Source organism: Rissa tridactyla, chromosome 8, assembly GCF_028500815.1.
Source record: "Rissa tridactyla isolate bRisTri1 chromosome 8, bRisTri1.patW.cur.20221130, whole genome shotgun sequence".
Taxonomy (NCBI): Eukaryota; Metazoa; Chordata; class Aves; order Charadriiformes; family Laridae; genus Rissa; species Rissa tridactyla.
Window position 1 is genome coordinate 36,467,875 of NC_071473.1, and position 21,272 is coordinate 36,489,146.

General features: G+C 39.9%; 2 protein-coding genes and 1 non-coding gene across 9 annotated transcripts in view; 2 read left to right on the plus strand and 1 right to left on the minus strand.

Moving 5' to 3' along the window:
* Window positions 1–9: 9 nt before the first annotated feature.
* On the plus strand, window positions 10–8,823 carry DNTTIP2 (deoxynucleotidyltransferase terminal interacting protein 2). The gene is made up of 7 exons (XM_054212129.1): window positions 10–390; window positions 1,433–3,180; window positions 4,665–4,800; window positions 5,488–5,583; window positions 5,948–6,112; window positions 7,084–7,193; window positions 8,672–8,823. Exons 1-7 carry the CDS (start codon window positions 10–12, stop codon window positions 8,763–8,765), a joined length of 2,730 nt encoding a protein of 909 aa, XP_054068104.1. The 3' UTR covers window positions 8,766–8,823.
* Window positions 8,824–13,349: 4,526 nt separating this feature from the next.
* Window positions 13,350–21,272, plus strand: part of BCAR3 (BCAR3 adaptor protein, NSP family member) — a 112,979-nt gene continuing 105,056 nt past the window's right edge. Inside the window, exons 1-2 of one of the 7 annotated variants that reach the window (XM_054212133.1) lie at window positions 13,362–13,665; window positions 20,903–20,960. The gene's annotated coding sequence lies outside the window, so the exon portion shown is untranslated. Of the gene's footprint in view, window positions 13,666–13,735; window positions 20,961–21,272 lie in introns of those variants that run through there. The other 6 variants (XM_054212143.1, XM_054212144.1, XM_054212130.1 and 3 more) reach the window with 6 other exon arrangements.
* TRNAR-UCU (transfer RNA arginine (anticodon UCU)) lies at window positions 13,770–13,854 on the minus strand. The gene is given in 2 exon segments: window positions 13,770–13,805; window positions 13,818–13,854. It is a non-coding gene; the product is annotated as a tRNA-Arg (tRNA).

Here is a 21,272-nt window from a genome sequence, read left to right on the forward strand (position 1 = left end):
GTGCTTTGTATGGATTCTCATCGTCTCCATAACGCTATTTTACGCTTTTGTCATAAAATGGTCGTAAGCATCCTGCTTAAGGGTGGTACGTACCACCCTGTTCCCTCACCGGGGCGTGCCGCTCTGCGCTTCCCGCACGGCTTTTCCACGCAAACCCCACACGCCACCCCTTTTCCCCTCACTGTCCCTTTTTTACCCGTTTTTATGACCTGCCCTTCGGAGGCCGGGGCTCGCCCCTCCCGCCCGCTGCGCCGCCGGAAGGGGCGGGCAGGGCTGGCCGCTGCTGACAAGATGGTGGCCACCAGGCGGGCGGCGGCGCGGCGTCGGGAGCAGGCGGCGCGGCCCGGGGAAGGCAGCCGCAGCCCCTCCGTGCCCGCTGGCGCGGCGGAGGTGAGGGGGGCTGGGAGCGGGCGGCGCGGGCAGCCGGTCGCCACCCGCCGTGCGAGGCGGCGCGGCGGCAGCAGCAGCCATCTTCACGCACACGCGGCCTCCCCACGCGTGCCTCCGCCGGTGTCCGCGGCGGGTGGGCCGTGGAGCCCGACGGCTCCGTGGGGCTCGGTGGTGGCGGCGGCGTAGGCCGGGCTGGCGACGGCGGGGCAGGGGCAGCAGCGGGCCCGGCTGCCGGGCTGCCCTGCCGGTGCCGCAGCGGCGGCCTGCCGCGGCCTGCCCTGCCGCCGCCTTCACTCGTCAGGGCTGTCAGCCGCTGTGGGTCGCTAAACGCTTAGCGTTGCGAGTTAAAGGTTAGGGTGTTGCTTGTTTGTTGTTTGTTTTTTTTTTTTTTTCCTTTGTACTACGGTTACTATAGTATTTCTCTAGGGCTTTTCCACTCGCGTAAATGCAGATCGTTTATGTAGCGTGGTTTCTGTCGTTACAACATCGTTCTGTGTTTTGGGAAGATCCTGATGTTGCAGAGTGTTTTTTCTTTCCAAAATCTTGAATTGCTTTCCAGGTGACTTAAAAGCATCGTTAAAGAGGATGCCCCAGATTATACCTGGTGCCGCAGTTGCTGTGAGGCCAGTCTGTTCCTAAGACTGCTGAAATTGGTTATGGAAACCATTTGGGGGCATGTTCTGCCAGTTGCTAGGCTTCAGTGCTTTATAGTTGAGCAAATTTTTGAATGTTTCTGAACATCACTTGTGGATTGTGACAGCTTGCCAGAACTTTTTAGAATTAGAAGATACTTGTTTATATTTCTTAATTGATGTGTGTGTTTATTATCCTGCCTTAGACCAAAAGGCAGTAGACAAACAGATAAGCAAGGGTTGGTTTGTTAACACTTTTTCCACATAAATAGTGTTATGCAAGGAAATGTAATATGTTGTCAGCTTGATTAGATTTGTTTAAGATTTATTAGTGATTTGCGTAGCATCCTTTTTATGGGGTTATTTTATTTGTCAATGGCACACCTTTTTCTTTTTTACTCCTTTTCTAGGTGGCATCTGCTGAAATTAGTACTCCTGTGTCTACGAGGACTAGAAGGAGTAGTAAGTCAATTCACAAGCGAGAGGTAGTTCAGGAATCTCAGTTTGAAGAGGTGGAATGTGCAGAAACAAAGTCAGACGTCAGTGATAGCTCAGAGAAGCAAATTACTAGAAATGAGAACACAACTGTTTATTCAGTACAATCAGTTGCTGAACCACAAACTGATGGGGATGTGTCAGAAACAGAATCAAACTGCTCTGCTGTGTCTGGTCTTCAAACGCCTTTGTTTGTAAGAGTAACAAGAAGACGGCAAATTGTAATTCCTTGTCAACCGGATTCTCCTGACAAAAAAAGACGTGACAAGACAGCTTTTCCAAGTAAGTTAAGCAGAATTCTGGATGAAGATGATATCTCTGAAGCTGAGTCTTGTTCCTCTGCTGTTTCTGGTGTCCGGATGCCTAATGTTACCAGAACTACAAGAAGCAGGCAAAGCAAAAAGAAATTGCAGCCAGATACAGTTCATGAAGCCCAGAGTGAAGATATTTCTGATGCAGAGTCATGCTGCTTGAGTTCTCATATGGAACCGTCCATCACTACCAAACGAGTTACAAGGAGCATGCAAATGAAATCACAAGCAGAAATTACTAAGCAGACTGAGAAAGGAAACAGAATTGTTTCAGAAGATGAGAACTTAATAGAAGACATCATTAAATCTGAGCCAGTAAAGATGTCTGATTCTAGACCTGCTGCAGAACTTGTCTCTGACACAGAAGATGCTTCCTCTGTCACTGAGGATAACAAAGAACCCAGTTCACCTAAAAGCAAATGTTCTTCCAAACCTACCAAATCAATCTGTAGTGACGTGCAAGAAGGGGTTTTGAATGATGTAATACCCAGCAGTCTTACAGAAATCAAATTTAGTGACACTGAATCGCCTGGAAAAAAAGCAGGAAAAAATAGACAGTCTGTTGGGGTAGACAATTCAGAGGGAGCGTGTGGACAAATACAAGAAGAACACAGTAAAATACTTATGAGGGAGGGGAAATTAAACCATATGAATCTCTCTTTGACTGATTGCATGAGTCCCAAACAATTTTTAGAATCCCAAGAGCAAATAACACCAAATGAAAGTAAAAAAATTCCAGAATGCAAAAGAGCAGATGCTGAGGCAGGTGCACAGCAGTCTTTCACCCACGCTGATAAATTAAGAAAGGGTGAGGAAGCTAGTGCAGTGAGCAGCCCGCAAAAGGATGTAGCTGTTGCACAAAGAACTGATAGCATTGGTAGATGTAGGATGTTTGAAATCGGTGCAGACAGTGGTGAAGACCGAACAGGAGAATATGCTGAATCTGTATCCCACAGCAGTCAAACATCAAGCAATGGAAATGATTCTGTTGCATTGTTTCTGAGCAAAGATGAAAGTGATGAATCTGAAAATAGTGATGTGGCAGACATAGACACAGTTGAAGAGAATCTGTGTTATAAAGAGGCAGATAAGAGGACTCCTTCCGCCAAGAAATCTTTGAAAAACAGTTCACTGCATGCTGAAGGGCTTTTTGTAATCGATACTGAGCCTGGCATGAGTTCCAGCCAAAAGTATTATCTAGATCAGGTAGACCAAGCTAGTGATGCTGAAAGTACGCATGAAGGCAGTGAAAAAGGTGAAGAATCCTCAGATCTGGAAGAGGCTGAAGAGGAATTGATAGACGAAGATGAGAAAGATGAAGATGATGATTTGTTGAAAAATCAGATTGATGTGTAAGTATCGTTTTGGGAACAAAGAATCTGCATTTCATTCAAGCATATTCATAGGATATGTACATTAAGTGCTAAATGATGCCGAATAAATAAGGGAGCAGTCTCATCACGTAAGTCATATTGATATAGAAAGTGGGGTCGCACAGATCATAAAATAAAAATGCAGTCCATAAATTCAGGGTTTGGGTTTTTTTCAGTTTTGTATATAGCAGAAGAGAACTGGCATCTGGAGGCCTTGTATGTTTTTGGCTTATAAAATGTGATACTGGCTTAAACGGGTCAGGCTGACATAATTGCTTATTCAGGTCACAGTTTTCTTAATAGTTTATTTTTTTAGTTTGGATATAAAGAACAAAATGTCCAGTAAATTCGTTACACATTGCCTAATTAGATTGCGCTTTTTAATCCTAAACAGTTGCATATACTTTTATGTTTTCAGTTCTTATTGTGCTGTGGGACGGTGACACTTAAAAGTGAGATCAGCCCAGCACAGAATCATAGAACAATTTAGGTTCGATGGGATCTCTTGAGCTCTTGTAGTCCAACTCCTGCTAAAATCTTCATATGCTTCATATGTTTAGAGCATAATACTCTGTTTAGGCTGGATGAATAAGTTTTATTCTTCCGAAAATCTTCAGGAAGGCCAGAGGTCTTGCAAAAACTTAGCCAAGCATTCATTGTAAAGGTATTCTAAAAGATTAGTCACAGTTTAATAGGCAGTTGTAAAGGGGTTGTATTAATAAACATTCAAGCTACAATAAATAAATATTGCACTTTTTTTGATATTACCGTATTTCTCCACAATACTTTATAGCTTTTAAGCATTCTTGTCATCAAAAACCTCCTTTTAAGTCAGCCATCATTTATTGTTGGTGGATACTTTCCTTTGGATGCCTGAATGAAGTAATGAAAAAATACTAGCTTTGAAATGTTTAATAACATTATTCCTAGTACTTTTACACAGACAAGGACTTAAACATTCTGAGGATGAATTCTATTTTCTTCATACTTTTCACTAAGAATTGACAATATTTTTACCACCTCTATGTTTGTGCTTTTGCATTTGGTTTTTTTTTTTTCTCTTTAGCTAGCAGGCTTCTCAATGTATAGAAGAAGGGTGCTGGTCATGAGTTCTTTTGGCAAGGTTAAACGAATTCAGAATTCAATTTTATAGAAGATAGTAATATCTAAGATAAGAATACAGCATTAGTGTTAATATGAAGGATTTGTGGAAGTGATTCCACGGGTACTGTTTTTTAACAAACTCTCACTTCATACAATGGCATGATTTCCACCCCCTGCCCATCTTTCACCTCTAAATTATGTACTACTTCTAGATACTGAGACTTAAAATCATTGCAGAACTGAACCTAAGTGGGAAGAATAAGAAAATTTTTTTTTCTGTTTATCTGTCTCAGAGGACAGCAGGTGGTTTAGATGCATGCTTGTTACAATATTCTAATCATTAACTATTTCTCTTGTAGCTTACATCTTTCCAGCAGCATAGACCCTGGTTTGAATGTCAAGAAGCTTGGAGGTTTATATATTAGTTTTGATGCAAAAAAACAGAAGCCTAGATCAAGTGTAATTAAACAACTGAAGGAGAAAAAGAAGGACCAGGTAACATGTTTACAATTATGCAGTTATCTGTGACTATAGTAACACAAATATGTTAATTTAATAAGGTTGGCTTACTTGTTTTTAAAGAAGTATCCTGTTTTACGGTTTTCTGAGAACTTCCATTCTTTTTGGCCAAAGTGTAGCTTTACATTTGGTTTTAATGGTAAGAATTTAAATATATGTGACACTTCAGAAACTGAAAAGCAGTGCAAATGCCAGCATTATCTTGTAAAATAAAGTTGATTATGCCTGCAGTTTTGCCTGATCGTACATGAGCTGAAGGTCTGCTAACAAGTCCATAGCAAGAATGAATTTCAGTAAATAAATTCTGTATTCTCCCTAATACAGAACTGGCAGTTTTATTTCAAAAGCACCCGTTGAGATAAAGGAAATGTGTTATTTTCATTGAGACTGTTTTCTTAGGCTCTTTTGTGATAGCACTCTCTTTTCTAGAGCATTTGCTATTTCGCTTCTTCCAGAGCTAGCCAACTGCTTTCTGTTGTTGGCCAGGGTTCTGTTTTGAAGATCCCTCCTACTTTTTTTTTGTAGATCAGAGAAGCTCAAGTATTGTATTATAACGCTTGTTTAGATTCTGCATGATTCCTTTAGTAGGTTCTGTAAATACAGTAAAGCAGTAAAATTTATATCCGTGAGATGACTGTCTAACATTAAAAAAAATTCTTACAGCTCTTGCAGAAGAGTATAATAACTCCAGATTTTGAAAAAAAAGAATGTGTCCCACCCTTCAGGGAATCACTCCACCAGCTAAAGAAACAGCGCAGGGTAAGTGAAGAGCCGATAATGCCTGAAATAACAAAACAAGCTTTGGTAGAAAGCCCCATGCTGGAACTGTGTGCGTATAACGGGCCTCACTGGAAGTGGAGCGATGAACTGCAGTTTAGTGTCTTCCTTGAGCCATCCTGTGAGCCACCAGGACAGTGAAGTGAAAGATAATGTGATGAGATGGTACAAATCTGTCATTAATACAGTGATGATAACCTTCTTATTATAAGGGTCATAAAATATGCTTTTTAAAGGTACAGAGCTATGTTCTAAATGCTTTATCCGCTTTTGGAGGGGAGAGTTCCCTGCTTTATCCTGTCCTAATGCTGAATGCAAATTTATTATTCTTGGTATTGCATCCTAGGCAGAGCGAGCGAAAACAACGGGTGACGGTTGGTTTGGTATGAAAGCCCCAGAAATCACAAGTGAACTGAAAAATGACCTTAAAGTTTTGAAGATGAGAGCTTCATTGGACCCTAAGCATTTTTATAAGAAGAATGATAGAGATGGTCTACCCAAGTACTTCCAGGTAAGGAAGCAGCAGAAGGTGGCATGGTACTGGTGAAGTTTTGAACAGCTATTCTTATTCCCTCCCTATTTGTAGGTAACCTCTATGTTGATTTCATTTCATAGCTTAATTATTAAAGTATTTTGATTACTTGGCTGCAGTTTACAACTGCTTAACTCTGTATTACGTACGTGTATATGCTAGGTGTTTTAATTTCAGCTGATTCATAGTACTGAACAAACGTCTGTCTTCATCTGTATTCTAAACCCTCAGTGGACGAAGTAACAGCCTTTTTTAACAACTGCATTTATTTGTTTACTAGCTGATACAATTTGAAAGGAGACAGCCAGCTTTGTGATCAGCCAGAATTTCTGCTGCTGTAGCTCTCAGCTTTGTAGTGGTTTGCATAAAGAAAATAATTACTGCAGAAACTGTAGAAATAGGCTTCCATCTACTTACGCCTGTTTGAATAGTTAGCATTCTTGAGGAAATTGTTTTTATTTCTCAAAATATTATCACTTCACTCTCAAGGGTGGGTCTTGCTTTATGTTTCTGGCAGGTCTGTTTTCACACCCTGTATCTCCACTGCTAACCCAAATCATCAGAACTGGCTAACATACTGGTTGCAAATAAATGTGATGCATTCCAGGATGAAGCCCTTGTGTTAGAGCTGGATTAACTGCTGTGTAGCCATCAGCAAAACCACCACAATGACAGAAAGGGGAAAGAGTTAAGATGTGTTGATGCAGCAGTTCAGTGTTGAACTCAACAGTCTGAAAGCTCAGGCCCTCCTCTGTGCGCTAAAAAATGAGACAAAAAGTGACTCTGCCTACAAAACATTGCTTAATTCTTCTGATATTTTGCACTTCTAAGATACCATTCTGATCTTCTCTGTAGGTGTCTTTACATTCGTCGCTGAGGAATAAAAAAAAAAACCCCAAATAATGGACATCTTGCAGTACAGTAATAATGTTTTCATTTCTCTTTTCTAGGTTGGAACTGTGGTTGATTCGCCCATAGATTTCTACCATAGTCGAATCCCTAAGAAACAAAGGAAGAGAACAATTGTTGAAGAGCTGCTTGCGGATTCTGAGTTTAGAAGGTATTTAAAAACAGTTTTGTAATTCTAATACCCTATGTAAGAGAGGATTATTTTTAATTAAGTCACTTTTTTGTGGTTTTTATTCAGCTTGTATTTTTTTTTTTTTTTATACTTCAAAGAAAACCTTTTAGTCTGTTTTAGCACTCCGGCAGCGCTGCCATGGAGAAGATCTAAGCAACAGAATAATTAGACTGAGACAGCATATTTTTTACATTCATGAAAGGGTTTTATCCAACTCAGGTCATCGCTATTGGCAGCCACTCTTTAAAATAATGTCAGTGTTGAAGAGATAACATATCAGCCCTATTCTGGTTCACTTCTAAAACAAGTGTCTGCACAGGCTTACACCAAAAACCAAGGGCTCTGAATGAGTGATTTATGCCAACACATGCACTCTTTTTTTGGTGTTTAAAGACTGAATATTTTTTCTGGTTGTAATTGGTATAAAAGTGCTGACTGTAATTCTATTAAAGTTGATATGATTTCATTTTATAAGCATGTCAGTCTGTCACCTGTCATAGGAATCAAAATTGCTCTAGAAGTCTGGATTAATTAATGTCTGCCTAACCTACAATTTCTGGAGTGGATCGCTTAGTTGATTCATTTTGATATTGGTTATGACATGATGATAATCTGCACCTCTTTTTTCACATAATGACATGTTTTCTTGGAAGTACATGATTTGGGATTATAAGGTTAATGTTGTCAAGCTTGTAAATTAATTATTAATGTTGGGAAGGCAAGTTAGTATAGCTATTTCTTAACTTGTTTTCTGGCTTGACCTGATTTATAAAGTATTTATTAGAAGCTATTTTTAAAAATTAATGTCTTTGAAATTTCATCAGTTAATTTATGTTGTGGCTAATTGAGGGCTTTAGCCAGATACTTCAGCATTAGTGCAGGTATTTGTCAGGTTTCAGTGTCGCAATTAAAAGCCTCAGTACTGCTTAGCGTGCAGTAATCCGTTGTGGTAATCAGTACAGGTACATAAGAATCTGTATTAGAGGAGCTAGCAACTCGTATTCAGTAAGTATATCCTGTTCATTGTTTAGTATTAATCTCATCTCAGTTTTCGATCTTGAGTAAAGTGGATTATCTTGAGTTTGCTGAGAGCGCAGTATAAAAATGGGTGTAATTTGTCCATAGTGTTGTCGAAATGGGTGAGTCTTCACACTATGAGCAGTAGCAGTGTTTTAGCAAACTGTCCAGAATGTGATTGCATTGAAGAACCCCCTGGTTATGCCAAAATTAATGATTCTTCAATCAAATTTACTTCAAAACAAATTTACTTGCATTTATCATTAATTCAAGTGTGATTTCCCTTTACCTATGCATAAATGTATAATATTAAAGAAATCTGACGCGGAAAACATGAGAGAACTCCGTTTGGCAAATTACATATGTAGAGTGCTTTCCATGTTATCTTTTCCTGAACTTTGATTTACGATGCTTAAAAGTAAATTATCTATTTTGTTCAGATATAATAAAAAGAAGTATCAGGAGATCATGAGTGAAAGAGCAGCTTTTGCAGCAGGGAAGAGGAATCGGAAGAAGAAGAAATTTCGCAATTAAGACTTGAAGAAAAATAACAAGCTGGAACAACTTATTTGTTATAAAATTTTTTACAGAATGCTTTGGTTGTGGTGTTTTTTTCTTTTTGAAGATTGCAGGTCATGTGCAAATTAAAGTTTAGGGAATTCCTTGTAGTGGGAATTTGGCAGGGAGCTTTATCAAATTATCAAGTATCTAAATTTAAATTAATTTATATTTTAAAATTAAATTTTTATTTAAATTAACGTTTATGTAAAAAGATAATGATATGAAAGCATATTGTTAAATCTGAGCACAAAATCCAACTTCAGGGATTGTGGTCTTTTCAGGCTTCAGTCTTTACATCAATGAATTAGTAAATTCAGTTTAAAGTTATGTGTGTAATTCACCTTGGCGCCCATTATGTGCCAGAACGAATTTTCCCATGTCTTTACAGAGGTGCTGCTGGCCAATTCCGTAATAGAAGGTATTGAGAAATAGTTTGGTTATGAAGGGTTTATTTCAACATTGACCATAACAGGATTGAGAATATCCTGGAATTCAGCATATATACATACATACATATTTATATTAAAATATAAATAATATATATAATTTATAAATTAATATAAACAAATAGTAAATAAGATATAAATTTCATATTGTTTAGTGGATAAAACAATGAAAATATGTATTATTTATATATAAAATTGTAGCATTCAGTCATATGTTGCTTTTATTATTTTTTACCATTTGATAATTGTCTGACGATCTTTCTGAAAATGACTTGGCAGTGGGATCCATTGTCTAGGGTGTAGTGTGCAGACTGCGGTCTTGTAGCTGTCTTGGAATAGTTCTTCAGGTAAATGAATAGAGTGAGTTTGGAAGGCCTCTGATACTGTTATGGAACCAGAGATGGCTTCAGCACAGTTCTGCTTTAGTGACGGTTCATAACCTTTTGTGATTGTCAGAACTGTTGTGGTGTTTGGTTGGTTTTTAATGACTTGGTTATTTTATTGCTGTTACAATTAGTGTAACTCCGTTACTTACTCAGGTAGCAGAAAAGATGGATAATAGAAGAAGTAAAACTGTCACTACATTGTCTTAGGTGGATTGGGTGAGAAAGATTTAGAAGTGATTATCAGAGGACCAGCGGTGTTGATTGTATCCTTATCATATGAGCATTGAATTTTAAAGGCTGCAGATCTTAAACAAGAAGTATGCTCTTGACCAATGTTTAACCATGAAATTTTCTACTACTGAGAATGCGAACTAGTTGGTTTTTTTAACAATTAGCTATTTGCACTGGAGATAGCTAAAATGAAATCAACATCGTGGTATATATTGATCACCAGCTGAAGCTTGAAAGAAATTTTCCCCGGATCCTTTGGAGTTTTTTATATTCTTCTGAAGTTGACCATAATGTTTTGCTACCAGAGACAGCTGGGAATGTAGATTCCTTGAAAAGTCTTCACTGCCTGGAGAGATGAAAGGCATGCAAAGCCAAGTGAATTCATTGGGAAGTATCAAACACGTACAAGTAGAACCACCTGTCCCCAAGTCTCAGATAATGTGCAGATGCTATTCTAATACAGTTATATGTATTAGAACATATTAATTATATATTATTATTATTAATAACCCACATTAATTATATGTATACTAATATCTCGATTCTCTGTAAATGGTAAAAAAGCCAATAAAAACAACTATGGTGTCTTGTTCTCTGGATGAGACATGGAAGCACAAAAAAAAAAATACTGAACACTGAGGAAAGAAAACAAGGCACCACAGTAATTGCCATTCTGTTGCATCCTGGGATGTTCAAATGCAAGTTTGGAAAAGCAGCTTACAACTCTGAAAGACCTTCAAAGAGAAACACAAGCTTTGGTGTTACACAGCAAGCAACAACTCGATGTCTGTTGCTCAGGCTGCTCAATAGCTAGTTACAGAAATTACTTCATGTACAACATAGCTAGCGAGGGATTTGTTTTATGCTCTATATCCTTTCCCTTCCTTTGATTTTTCTAATGTCTTCTGTTTTGTTACACACTGTGCCCAGCAAGTGTCCGTGTTCCTCTCTGTGAACCAGAGGTGAGATGTACCGGAGTGTTCGCAGGGTAGTACTTGCAGGCTGTGTTTGCTGGTTTGCCGCTCAGCTATTGCCTGAGCTTGTGCTTCAGCCGCTTTTAGCTAAGGCACTAGTGTACCTTTTCTCAACCACCAATTTTCATAAAAGCATAGGCAGGTAGTATTTTGGACTCCTCTACCTTTCAATTAAATTTGACTGAAATTGACAATATGGTTTAGGTTGCTGGGGAGAGAGTAGAAACAAAATGTACCATGGTATTGCATAAATTATCAGATTTCCATGAAAATACTCAAATACATAAATTATTTGTGAAACACTAGCATCGTTTGAAAAACTTTGCTTATAAATGTTTCTTCTAATGGTTGTCCAAAATATTTGTGTTAATTTGTAATTTTGCCTTTATTGACAGAAACCATTATTAACAAATTTCTCTGAGATTGAAAGGCAGTAGGTACCATGTTGGGGCTTTTTATATATGCACTTACTGCGGTTTCGGATGTCACTGGAATGTTTTGTGCAGACAGTAGTAATTTCTTTCTCCTGTTTCTTTATGCTCCCCTTGGTTTTGCCAGTATTCCTTTTGCTTCTTGCCCCTGAGGTGGGGACTACCCAGTGGTTGTACAGCCCAGTGAGTTCACAGTCCATCTCCGAGATGTTGCAGTCGGAAGGCTCTAATGAAAAAGGATTGGGCTGACAGTGGCCGAGGCATTGCTGGTGTGGTGCCACTAGTAGGCATGGTTAGTTTAGGAACAGAAGGAAAATACCTCTCGCTTTTCTCTGTCATGCTCTCATTGTTCACATTTCTTTTTCCATCTTTTGAGGCCTTTAATCTTTGCAATCAACTTAGTCTCCTTAAAACTTAAGGAAAATTTAATTTTCTTCCTGCTATTTTCCATGTGATAAAACTGTTTTTGATCTCTTAATTTTTGAGAGGTCCTGTCTTTACCACAGGAGCCTGCCTAAGTAAGTCTTGCTGAGACTTGGAATCCTGCTGTAATGGAGGGTGGAAGGGACCGTGAGAGCTTGTCCTGCCCAGCCTCCTGCTTGGAGCAGGGTCAGACCAGGTTGCTCAGGGCTTTACGCAGTCTTGAAATCCTGCAAGGATGGAGACTGCGCATCTCCCAGAGCTCCACTGCTCGACTGTCCTCACAGCAAAGAGGTTCTTCGTATCCAGTCAGATAGAAGGATTATTAGACTGCCTCTTTGCATTTACATTGCTTTCTTTTTTTAATTACTCCATGTCCTGGTTTGAGGACATAAATGCTACTCCATAAATTCGTAGCAAGCAGCATCTGTCCAATCTACACTGCTTGCTAGAATTCTTGAATTTTTTTTCCTGATTCTCTTCATGCATTCTGTGCAACGTTTTCCTCAAAGCCCTCTTCATACAAGTATTTTTTGGATTGTGTTCCTATACTTTTCCACTCGGGTTCGCATTAGAATGTGTTACAGGGCCAGCGTGGTAGGAGAGCCATACCATACGGAGAGTCCCCGTGCTTAACCTCTAGGAAATGCCCTGCTCTCTATTTCTTTTGGACTGTAGCCCTTAACTAACTTCTGCATTTTTAGAGTATTGATTCTGTAAATATTGCTCGCAAGATGCAAACTTGTATATGTAAAAGCCTCTGCCTTCAGATTTTTTGTTTGACTTGGAACTAAGCAACTTTTATGAAGCTGTCCTTAAATAGAAAAAGTATAAAGGGAAATAATATTTGGACTGGAAAGCGTTGCTGGAAGTGACAGACCAAGGAGGAAGGTTTTGTCTTCTGCCATTTGATTTAGTTGCATTTTATGAAGTTAATGTAGAGATGTTTTTTCTGCAAATTCTGAGAAAGTTTGATGTTTCTGTAAAGGGTTATATATATTTTATAGCTAGATGGCATTCTTGAGCAGGTTACTGTGCTGCAGAACAGTGATCATTAATGCTCCTGATGGTGTGTTTCGTTTAAATTATGTGTATTTTTCCTTTATCGCTTTTAAATATTACAGTTTGGAAAAGAAGCCGGTCACACATGCAGGATTATAAATAATTTATCAAAACTCCCACAAATTTAATGAAATCATGAATCAGATGAATTTATAATTTAATTAAATCCTGAGCAAAATGAAGGAGGTTTGTTCAGTGCTGCTGCTGCTTTTATTTACTTGGGTTTTTATATTTGATATTTAATTGCTGCTGCTAAAATGGCTCTTTATCCTCTGTCTGTAGGTATGTGTGAGTTAGGAAGAGAAGATGGTATTAATTCAAGTGTGAAATGCTTCAGCGTTGTGTACTGCGTTTTGTCGGCTTGTTCTGTTGCTTGAAAATACCTTTAACCAGGAACGCGTGGTGGGCTGAAGTGAAAAAGTGTCTTATTTTCCAGTAAAATTACTTTCGAAGACTGTCCTGGAAGCCTCACAGCGTGAGGCGGCGGGTTTTTAGGTACTGACGACTCTCCCGGAGCCGTCGCTGTCGCAGGGGTTTGCGCGGTGGCTTTTCTTTTGTGTGGATTCTTAAAAACGGGGGCTGCGTGCGCGAGCTGCCGCCTTCCCGCCGCGGGCTCCGGGCCTGAGGGACGGGGCGGGGCGGAGGGCAGCCCTTCTCCCGCCGGCAGACGGCGGCCCCCCTCGGCCCTCCGCCTTTCTCGCCGGCGGTGAAACACCTCAGCGTCGCCGGGGCCCAGCGGAGATTGGGGCGGAGGCGGCTGCTTAGCCGCCCCGCTCGATGGAAGCCGCTGCCGTTGTCTCCGCCCGCTCCCAGCCATCCCCGCTCTCTCAGGCGCGCCGGGAGGCGGGCCCAGAGCGCCTCGCTGACGAGAGCCGGAGGCCGGGAAGCGCCAGGTCGGCGGAGCGTATTTTTCCGGCGATGAGGTAAGGGACGGGAGAGCAGGGTAAAAAATTTAAGCCAAAAGGGGGAGTGAGGAGGAAAGAAAGAGGGGAAAGGGGAAGAAAAAAAAAAAAAAAAAGGAGAGACACGACTCCGCCGGGACTCGAACCCGGAACCTTTGAATCCCTTCACCCTCTAGAAGTCCAATGCGCTATCCATTGCGCCACGGAGCCACCTGTTGGAGTTTTTGCGCACCGCCCAGAGAGCCTGCGCGCGAGACTCCCCTCGGGGGGCGGCGGGGGGCCTCCGCCACGGGTGGGGGCGGCGGGCTCTTCGTTTTCCTTCTTGTTCTTCACCAGCATGAACAGGGTCGGACTTCCAAACCGCTGTTTAAACGAGTGTGGGGCCGCCTCTACGTGCCGCTTGATCGCTGCCCCCGACCGGCTCCCGGGTGCGGCCCACATCTTGCTTTGAAGCGCTCGCTGTAGGGCTACGTCATTATTTCTTGTGAAAGACCGACTTTTTAAAAGTTCATTAGTAATCAATATAAAATATTTGTCATCATCCCACTTGGGCGTTTTCCGAGTTAATCCTTATGTTTGGGAGAATATAATTATATTCCACAATTGCCTTACGTTGGGGAACTGTTCCTCTAAACAGCCATAAATTTACATAAGTCTTTATAGGGTCTAGTGGGAGGTGTCCCTGCCCATGGCAGCGGGGTTGGAACTAGATGATCTTTATGGTCCCTTCCAACCCGAACCATTCTATGACTCTATTATATGATTGGGTCTTTTTACACAGATGAAGGTGATACATTGATGGATTAGATCAAATGATTTTGCTTTTACAAATATGAACATTACTCACATTGCAGTTATTTATAATGTGCTTTTAACAGCAGTCCAGTTCTGGAGTAAACATGAACATTTCAGGCAAAGCCCCTTTCAGTCATAGCATCAGGGATATGGAAACTACACTGGGTCAGTTCCAAAATTATTTGGAACCAGGTTATTTTAACATTGTTGATTTCCAGCATTGTAGGTTTTTAGGGACAGTTTAAACAAACAGAGGGGTTTTAGTTTGGGTTTTAAACAATAGCATCTGAATTAAAGGAACCTGGAAAACTGTGGTTATGTTTACTGGGCATCCCATGGACCACAGCATTTTGCTGGCTTTCCAGTGCCACATGAGACAACAAAAATACTGTGTGAGAATCTGAAAGACAAGACATAGGTGACCAATAAAAATGTGTCCATCCAATCTCTGCTAGACACTGCAGCAACTTATTGTGAGTCGACAGGTAGAGAAATAGGATGTGGGAATCACACCTGGAAATTAGCGACTGATAATATTTTGGAGACATTAAAAAGCCCCTTGTAAATTGAAAGAACAAAAAAGAAAATAAGTTAGGGATACTGTTCTATTGCGTGACAATATTTTCAATGTGGATGAAAACATTACAGTGGACTTGGATCATCGTTCCAAATACTGTGAATGTCTATTACTAAATCCATTAAAGGGAGTAATGACTGAACTATATCTGTTCTAAAATCACCGTAAAACCCTCAGTGGATTTAGTAAAACAAGACTTATCCCTTAAAAACCTGTAACTGTGGTCTGAAACAAGTCTTTGATGTTATTTTTTAAAATCAAGAGTAGGCACATTAGAAACCCCAAAAGCCATGACTATGAGGTTATTCCTTCTTCAACCCTCCCCGAAACTGAATTCTAAGCCCAGGTGAAGCCTATGGCTTTCTGCTACTGGAATGACTCCCCAGCTTGGCTCTCCTGTAGCCACCCTGGCTGGGCTCGGAGAGGGGGCATGGGGCTACCAGGCACCAGGTCACGCTGAGGGGTTCAGGGGAGTGAGCTGTGGCCGGAGCAGGCAGGGCTGGAAGAAGATCTGCTCTGTAGTGCCGTCGCCTAGGGTATGCAGTAAAACGTTTTTGTGAGAATCTTGTGTTTCACTTGATAATAATTTAAAAGTATCAGTATCTGTAAGAGTGGAGAAAAACGTGGAAATAAGTGCACCCTAAAATGTGAGGAACCAGGAGGCTAATCAAATCAATGTACAAGCTGATTAGGGTACACAATCTACTAGCATTGCATCAAGGGCTGAGATAACGAGTGTAATGAATAACCAAGGTGACTCGGATAACGAAGGCACACTGGTAGTATGCCCCGTGATTCCTATGAAGTCAGCTAGTGCGCCTGTGGCCAGCAGCAAGCCAAAGCTCACGAGCTGGCTGATTATTAAATAGCTCCTGCAGGGCTGCCCAGAAACTGGGGGGTTACTGGAAAGGTTCAGTAGTTACAGCAAGTACTGTATTGGAGGTATACCCCCCGAGCTAACAAACTCTTGTGGAGCCACAGCAGTTGTAAACGCAGACCAAGAATCGCCAAGTTGACAAGATTCAGAGCAGGTCTGATTGAATTTACAATCTCTGGGTCCATACGGTCTTGCCAAAACTGTTCTGTTAGGGAGAGAATTTAGTAGTGCTCCTGGTAAAGGAATGCAAAGAGTGGAGAGTTTAATTTGAGTCCTTAAGGCCCTGAGCTGCATAAAAGAAACAAAACTTTTGTTTTTAAAAACTGAGTTGATCTTCAGAACAATAAGCTTAAATTTATGTTGTGCAACTCAGATAAACCACTTGTAATGGACAAATCTCCATAAACATCTTGTAGTCTTTGAATACCTTGGGCACATTTATTGTGCGGTGAAGTGAGCATCGGTATCTCACTGATGTGATTTGGTAACGTGGTACCTTTGGACACCACAGCACTAAACGGCTGCAGGTAGTGAAGAATAGGAGTTTGCTGTGAGAAGACTAGTTCTGAAGATGTACAGGTAAAGAATCCTGATGCTTAGATGATTATTTCCTCTTACATATTTGTTTTGTTTAGTTGGTTTACACCGGTAGGTAAAGGTTGGCTGTGGGTTCCGTTCATGCAGGAGGACTGACTGGGGAGGTGTTTGGAAGGTTTCCGGAGATATTTCAAGTTATTCACAGAATCACAGAATGATAGATTCAAGTCAGATTTCTTTTTTATTTTGTAAATGTAGTCTCAATGCAAAGTCCACCGTTCCTTTTGGACAGCAGATGGAGCTGCTGCATGAGAAACACGACAGCTTTCTGTTTGTGAACTAATGAAATGTGGTATGTTAGGCAAAAACAACAGATGAGATTAACCTTTGCTGGCACCTGGACCTGGATGGGTCCTTTGGACTTTCCTTCTTCTGGGAGCAGCTGAAGTCCACTTCTGTTGCACACTGGCTTTCAACTTTGCTCCTCTTCAACTTTATGCTCTGTTTCAGGGAGTAGAAGTTTCTTGGAGTACAGTTGTGCTGGTTTTAGTTACTGGCACATAGAAAATTTTCGTTGAACTCAGCCAGGTGCCATTTTGCTAATTTTAAATAGGAGGAGAAACTGAGGTAGGAATACCTTGACACAAGACTGCAAGTGTATCAACGGCAGGCCAAAAATAGCACTGTCTTATAGCGCTCTTCCATTGATTGGAAAAAAAAAAAAATCTAGAAATTATGGAATTAAAGTGTTCTTCGACTTTTTACAACTTGGGTTTCAGCATTAACTTCTGTCACAATGAAGAAAAAAGTGCTATGTACTGTAAATCCAATTAATTTTAGCAAGGTTTGAGCTTCAGTGAATTTATTAAAAAGGCAGTTTCCAGATTTACAGAGCTTCCACAGATGTTTGTTGTGAGTGGCATCATCTTTCCCTGAGAACCTTTATAGTAAATATACTTGTTGAGAGCAAGAGGTCATAGAAGGCTGCAGACAGAGAGGTTGTAATGTGTAGATTACCTAAATAGGACACTTACACAATCTGTACATTTCAGGTTCTTTTCTTTCTCTCAGTTGAAGTGGGGATTATTACAACACTACTACTGTAATGATTCATCAGTGTAGTGCAGCAAGGGAAAGCACTCTTGGAACTAGTGTGAAAAATGCGGGGATGCACAGGGCCTGAGGATACTGAAAAGAACGCTTTCAGGGAGGGTTTCTTTCAGTAGTTTACAATTTTTTTATTTATTATTTAGTTAGTTTCTTAACATGAAGATAAATGCTTCATGTTATAGATGCTTTTGCATCTCTGCCTTTTCCTCAGTGGGGGCTGTAATCTCTGTGACTATCAGGGCATTGGAGAATTACCCCTCTTTGTCAGGCTGCCGGCAGGATGACTGCTGTTAAAAACCTCTTCCAGTTAATCTTATTTATGGCTGTTGTTGGACTAATATATATTCTGTCCTCTCACGTATATTTGGGTAGGTGGGAGTAATGCCCAAGGGCAGTGTCTTCAGGAGTTGGGGAGACTTGAGCTCAATCATGCCAAATCAGTCCTACAAGGGAGTACAGTGTTAATTCTACAGACAATGTTAATTCTACATGACTCTATTAACAGAGCAGCTGCTGCAGAGCTGCCTGTGAGATGAATACAATCTTCTGATGTAAAAGTTTGAACCCCTTTCCTCATGTTGCATAAGTAATTTTTTAATAGTAATTTTTAAATACCTGGTGTACATTCCATGAAAAGTAGTCATTTTTTTCTGTGATGATGCAATTGGTGAAGACCCTAGGAACTGGTTGAATGGTGTCACTTGCAGTTCATTCTTATTTGCTCAAATTCCTTCTAATACTTTCTTTTGGAATAAAAGTGAAATGATATTTATATTTTCATCATTCATATTTACAGTTTTATTATGTAATGTATTTATCTACCATGCATTTATTATTAATTTCTTACTGATTTATTCTTTATATGTTATTTTATTTCTATATTTGTTGTTACCTTTTCTTCAGAAAGCAAAGTATGTAAATCCAGGTGTTTACAGTGACTTCGTTTTTGTGAGGGTTCTTCCCCATGTTTTTCCTGCTTCCTGAATATGTACATTTGGAGGCCACTCACTGCAATGGTACAGACTACTAGCCAAAGGAATGTTTTTAATAAATGCAGATTATTGCAGTCAGGGTCAAGAGTGCTTTCTTCATACCACAAAAGGATGAAAATCCTGACTACAAGGTGCTTTTTATCCTTAATTCCCATATCCTTTGTGATACTGCTATTGACTGTTTTCACTGAAAACAATTGGAGCATTAGCACCTTGCAGGAGATACTCAACACTTCCAGAAATCAATTTCCATAATCACACATACAGATTTTTTTTATTATATTTTTTTTTCTGGACGATTGAAGTGGCAAATGCATGACAAACATTTACTTCAAGAGTGCTCCCTATTAGTGCGAAACCCATGCAGTCACGTGGAATCTCTCTGAGCACTGCAACAGGACATTCGAAGTGCCAGCTAGTGCCTCTCGCCTAAAGTGGAGTACAACTGACTTCTAGAGAGATGGGAGTCTGTTTCAAGACAATTTCAACATTTTCTGTTGTTAATTGAATGTGTTTTTTCATCAAGGGATATCAAATTTTCTTTCAGAAATGCGTAAGATTTGTGTCAAACATCCTTTCTTAAAAAGCACCCTTTTTTGTTATTCTTAAAATCACATTTTATGAGTATTTTTCAGAATTTTGTGCTTGGTTTCCAGTGGGAGTTTGCTTTGCAGAATTATTTCTTGCTTGGTTGGTGGGCATTTTCTACTTTGAAATTTTATTTTGAAATTTTCCATAGCTTAACACAGTGAGAATTAGCTACTAGCATCTTTTCAGTGATGCTATATAGTTCTGCATGTCCCTCATCTTGTATTCCACTGCATTTCAGAAGCGTAACTTTTAATGCATTTCTGTTGCCAAAGGAGAGCCTGTCTGTGTTATTCTGAAAAGATGTTCTTTTGCTTTTTATCAACATTCCAAGTTTGGTAATATGCCCAAGATTCTCATTTCTCAAACTGTTTTAGTCATGCAGCTCTTTTCAGTGTCCTTTTGTCTACTTTTCTCAGGTGGTATTCTGTGCAAAGTACTCATCTGGGATGCATTTTGAAAGAATTTTCTTAACTACAACTACCCTTCATCTTTGGCCTCCCTGTGCTGGGATTTCGGTTTGTGTTGCAGCTCTTCATTTCTGTTTACCTTAGTTCCGCTTTTTGTGTGTGTGCGTGCGTGTGTGAAATCCTAGACACATGATTTCATTCACATTATTTTTCTGTAAACATTTGTTCTTCTTCATCTTAAGGTTGTCTCTTTGGTATTATGAAATTATATCTAATCTCTTTTTATGTTATTTGTAATTTCCAGAGCAAAGAAAGTGATAAGCAACACCTATTTTTGTCTCAAGTTAATCCTCAGTTTACCTTTAGTGCCAAAGCAGTCTTAAAGACTACATCCTTAAGTTAGTAATTATCAAAGACAAAGTTGACAGTGCAAAGTTTTGTTCTTGTCTTACATTTTGAAATCTAGGTGTAACCATCTGGGCTTTTATTTTTTTAAATTAACATCAAGTCAATGAGTTGTTCCTTTAAAGCTTTTCAGATGCTCCTATGCAGATCATAAGAAGAAGTATGTATCTGTGGTCTAGTGATTTAATCCTGAACTTCTGGATTCTTATTCCAGCCATGCAGCTACCATGCTGTGTGACTGTAGGCAGTCTGCTCCGTTTTCCCTTCTGTAAAGTATAGACAGTAGATGCTTTCTTATTCCACGTGTTGTTGTGCAAGTTAGTCATCTACAAGGTAACTTTGAAATTTTGAGATAAAGCTTCCTCTGGAAATGCCTTATTATGTACCTTATTTTGTTTGTCACTTTCCCTATAGCAAACCTGAATGGCAAAAGATACCTAATAGAATCTACCCAAGTGGCTTAGCTGCTTTTCAACAAGGTTCCCTTCTCCTTTGTATGGGTTTACTAAATGGGTGACGGAGTTCTCCTGTTGCCTGTTTATTCAGTTGCTTCCTCAGCTCAATTACTTGGTTCTTCATTTTTGTAAGAATGAAGCAGTTGTATTGTCCAGATAAACTTGAGACACTGATAAAGCTTATGCTGCCTCTGCCAGAGTTTACTTAGAAAACAAATACTAGAAAACCAACAGCAAGTATACAGATTTGGCCTCAAGACTTCCAAAATAATCGAGAGGAGCAGGACATGTTTCTCTAGCATATGTGCTAAGGTGTAGTATGTTGAGATTATTGATATATAAATTTTGCTCATCATCAAGTATGCAGATTAAAAGCCTGCATTTGTATATACAATTAAAGGATCATGAACGTGAAACAATCAAAAAAAAAAAAATCCTTACTGCCTTCTGCACTGTTTAAATGCGGTATTTGCTTTCTCTCCTCACCCATGTGCTCTGGGAACGATGTGCAGCGTTGAAGCACTGGTGCAGTGCAGTCATCTGATTCAGTGCAGATAACAGGAACGTTTTGTAAGTAAAAACACTGGGTTAACTTCTGCTTTCATTTGAATCATTCTGAACAAAACCAAGCCAGTGGAGTTATTTCAAGGCTATATCATTGTTAGTAAGAGTATATTTTGGCCTGGAGTACCTCGCTTTTTGTAATGGACAGAGTTGGCACAATGCTCACTTTAACAGAGAAAATGCAGGTGATTTTTGCCAGCCTTTCTTTTGAAGATGTCCCTGGTTAATAAATCCAGGCTTTAAGTGTTGTCTTTACCTTCCTTTCAGGGGAAAAAGCTTTTAATCTGCATTGATTGGGACCTCCTCTGAATAGGAAGA

Excerpts from the sequence above, each read along its gene's own strand:
- DNTTIP2 (XM_054212129.1), top strand. The coding sequence starts at position 10 with ATGGATTCTCATCGTCTCCATAACGCTATTTTACGCTTTTGTCATAAA. Across the intron at positions 3,181-4,664 it reads TTGAAAAATCAGATTGATGT|CTTACATCTTTCCAGCAGCA; the intron begins GTAAGTATCGTT and ends TTTCTCTTGTAG. Across the intron at positions 7,194-8,671 it reads GCGGATTCTGAGTTTAGAAG|ATATAATAAAAAGAAGTATC; the intron begins GTATTTAAAAAC and ends TATTTTGTTCAG.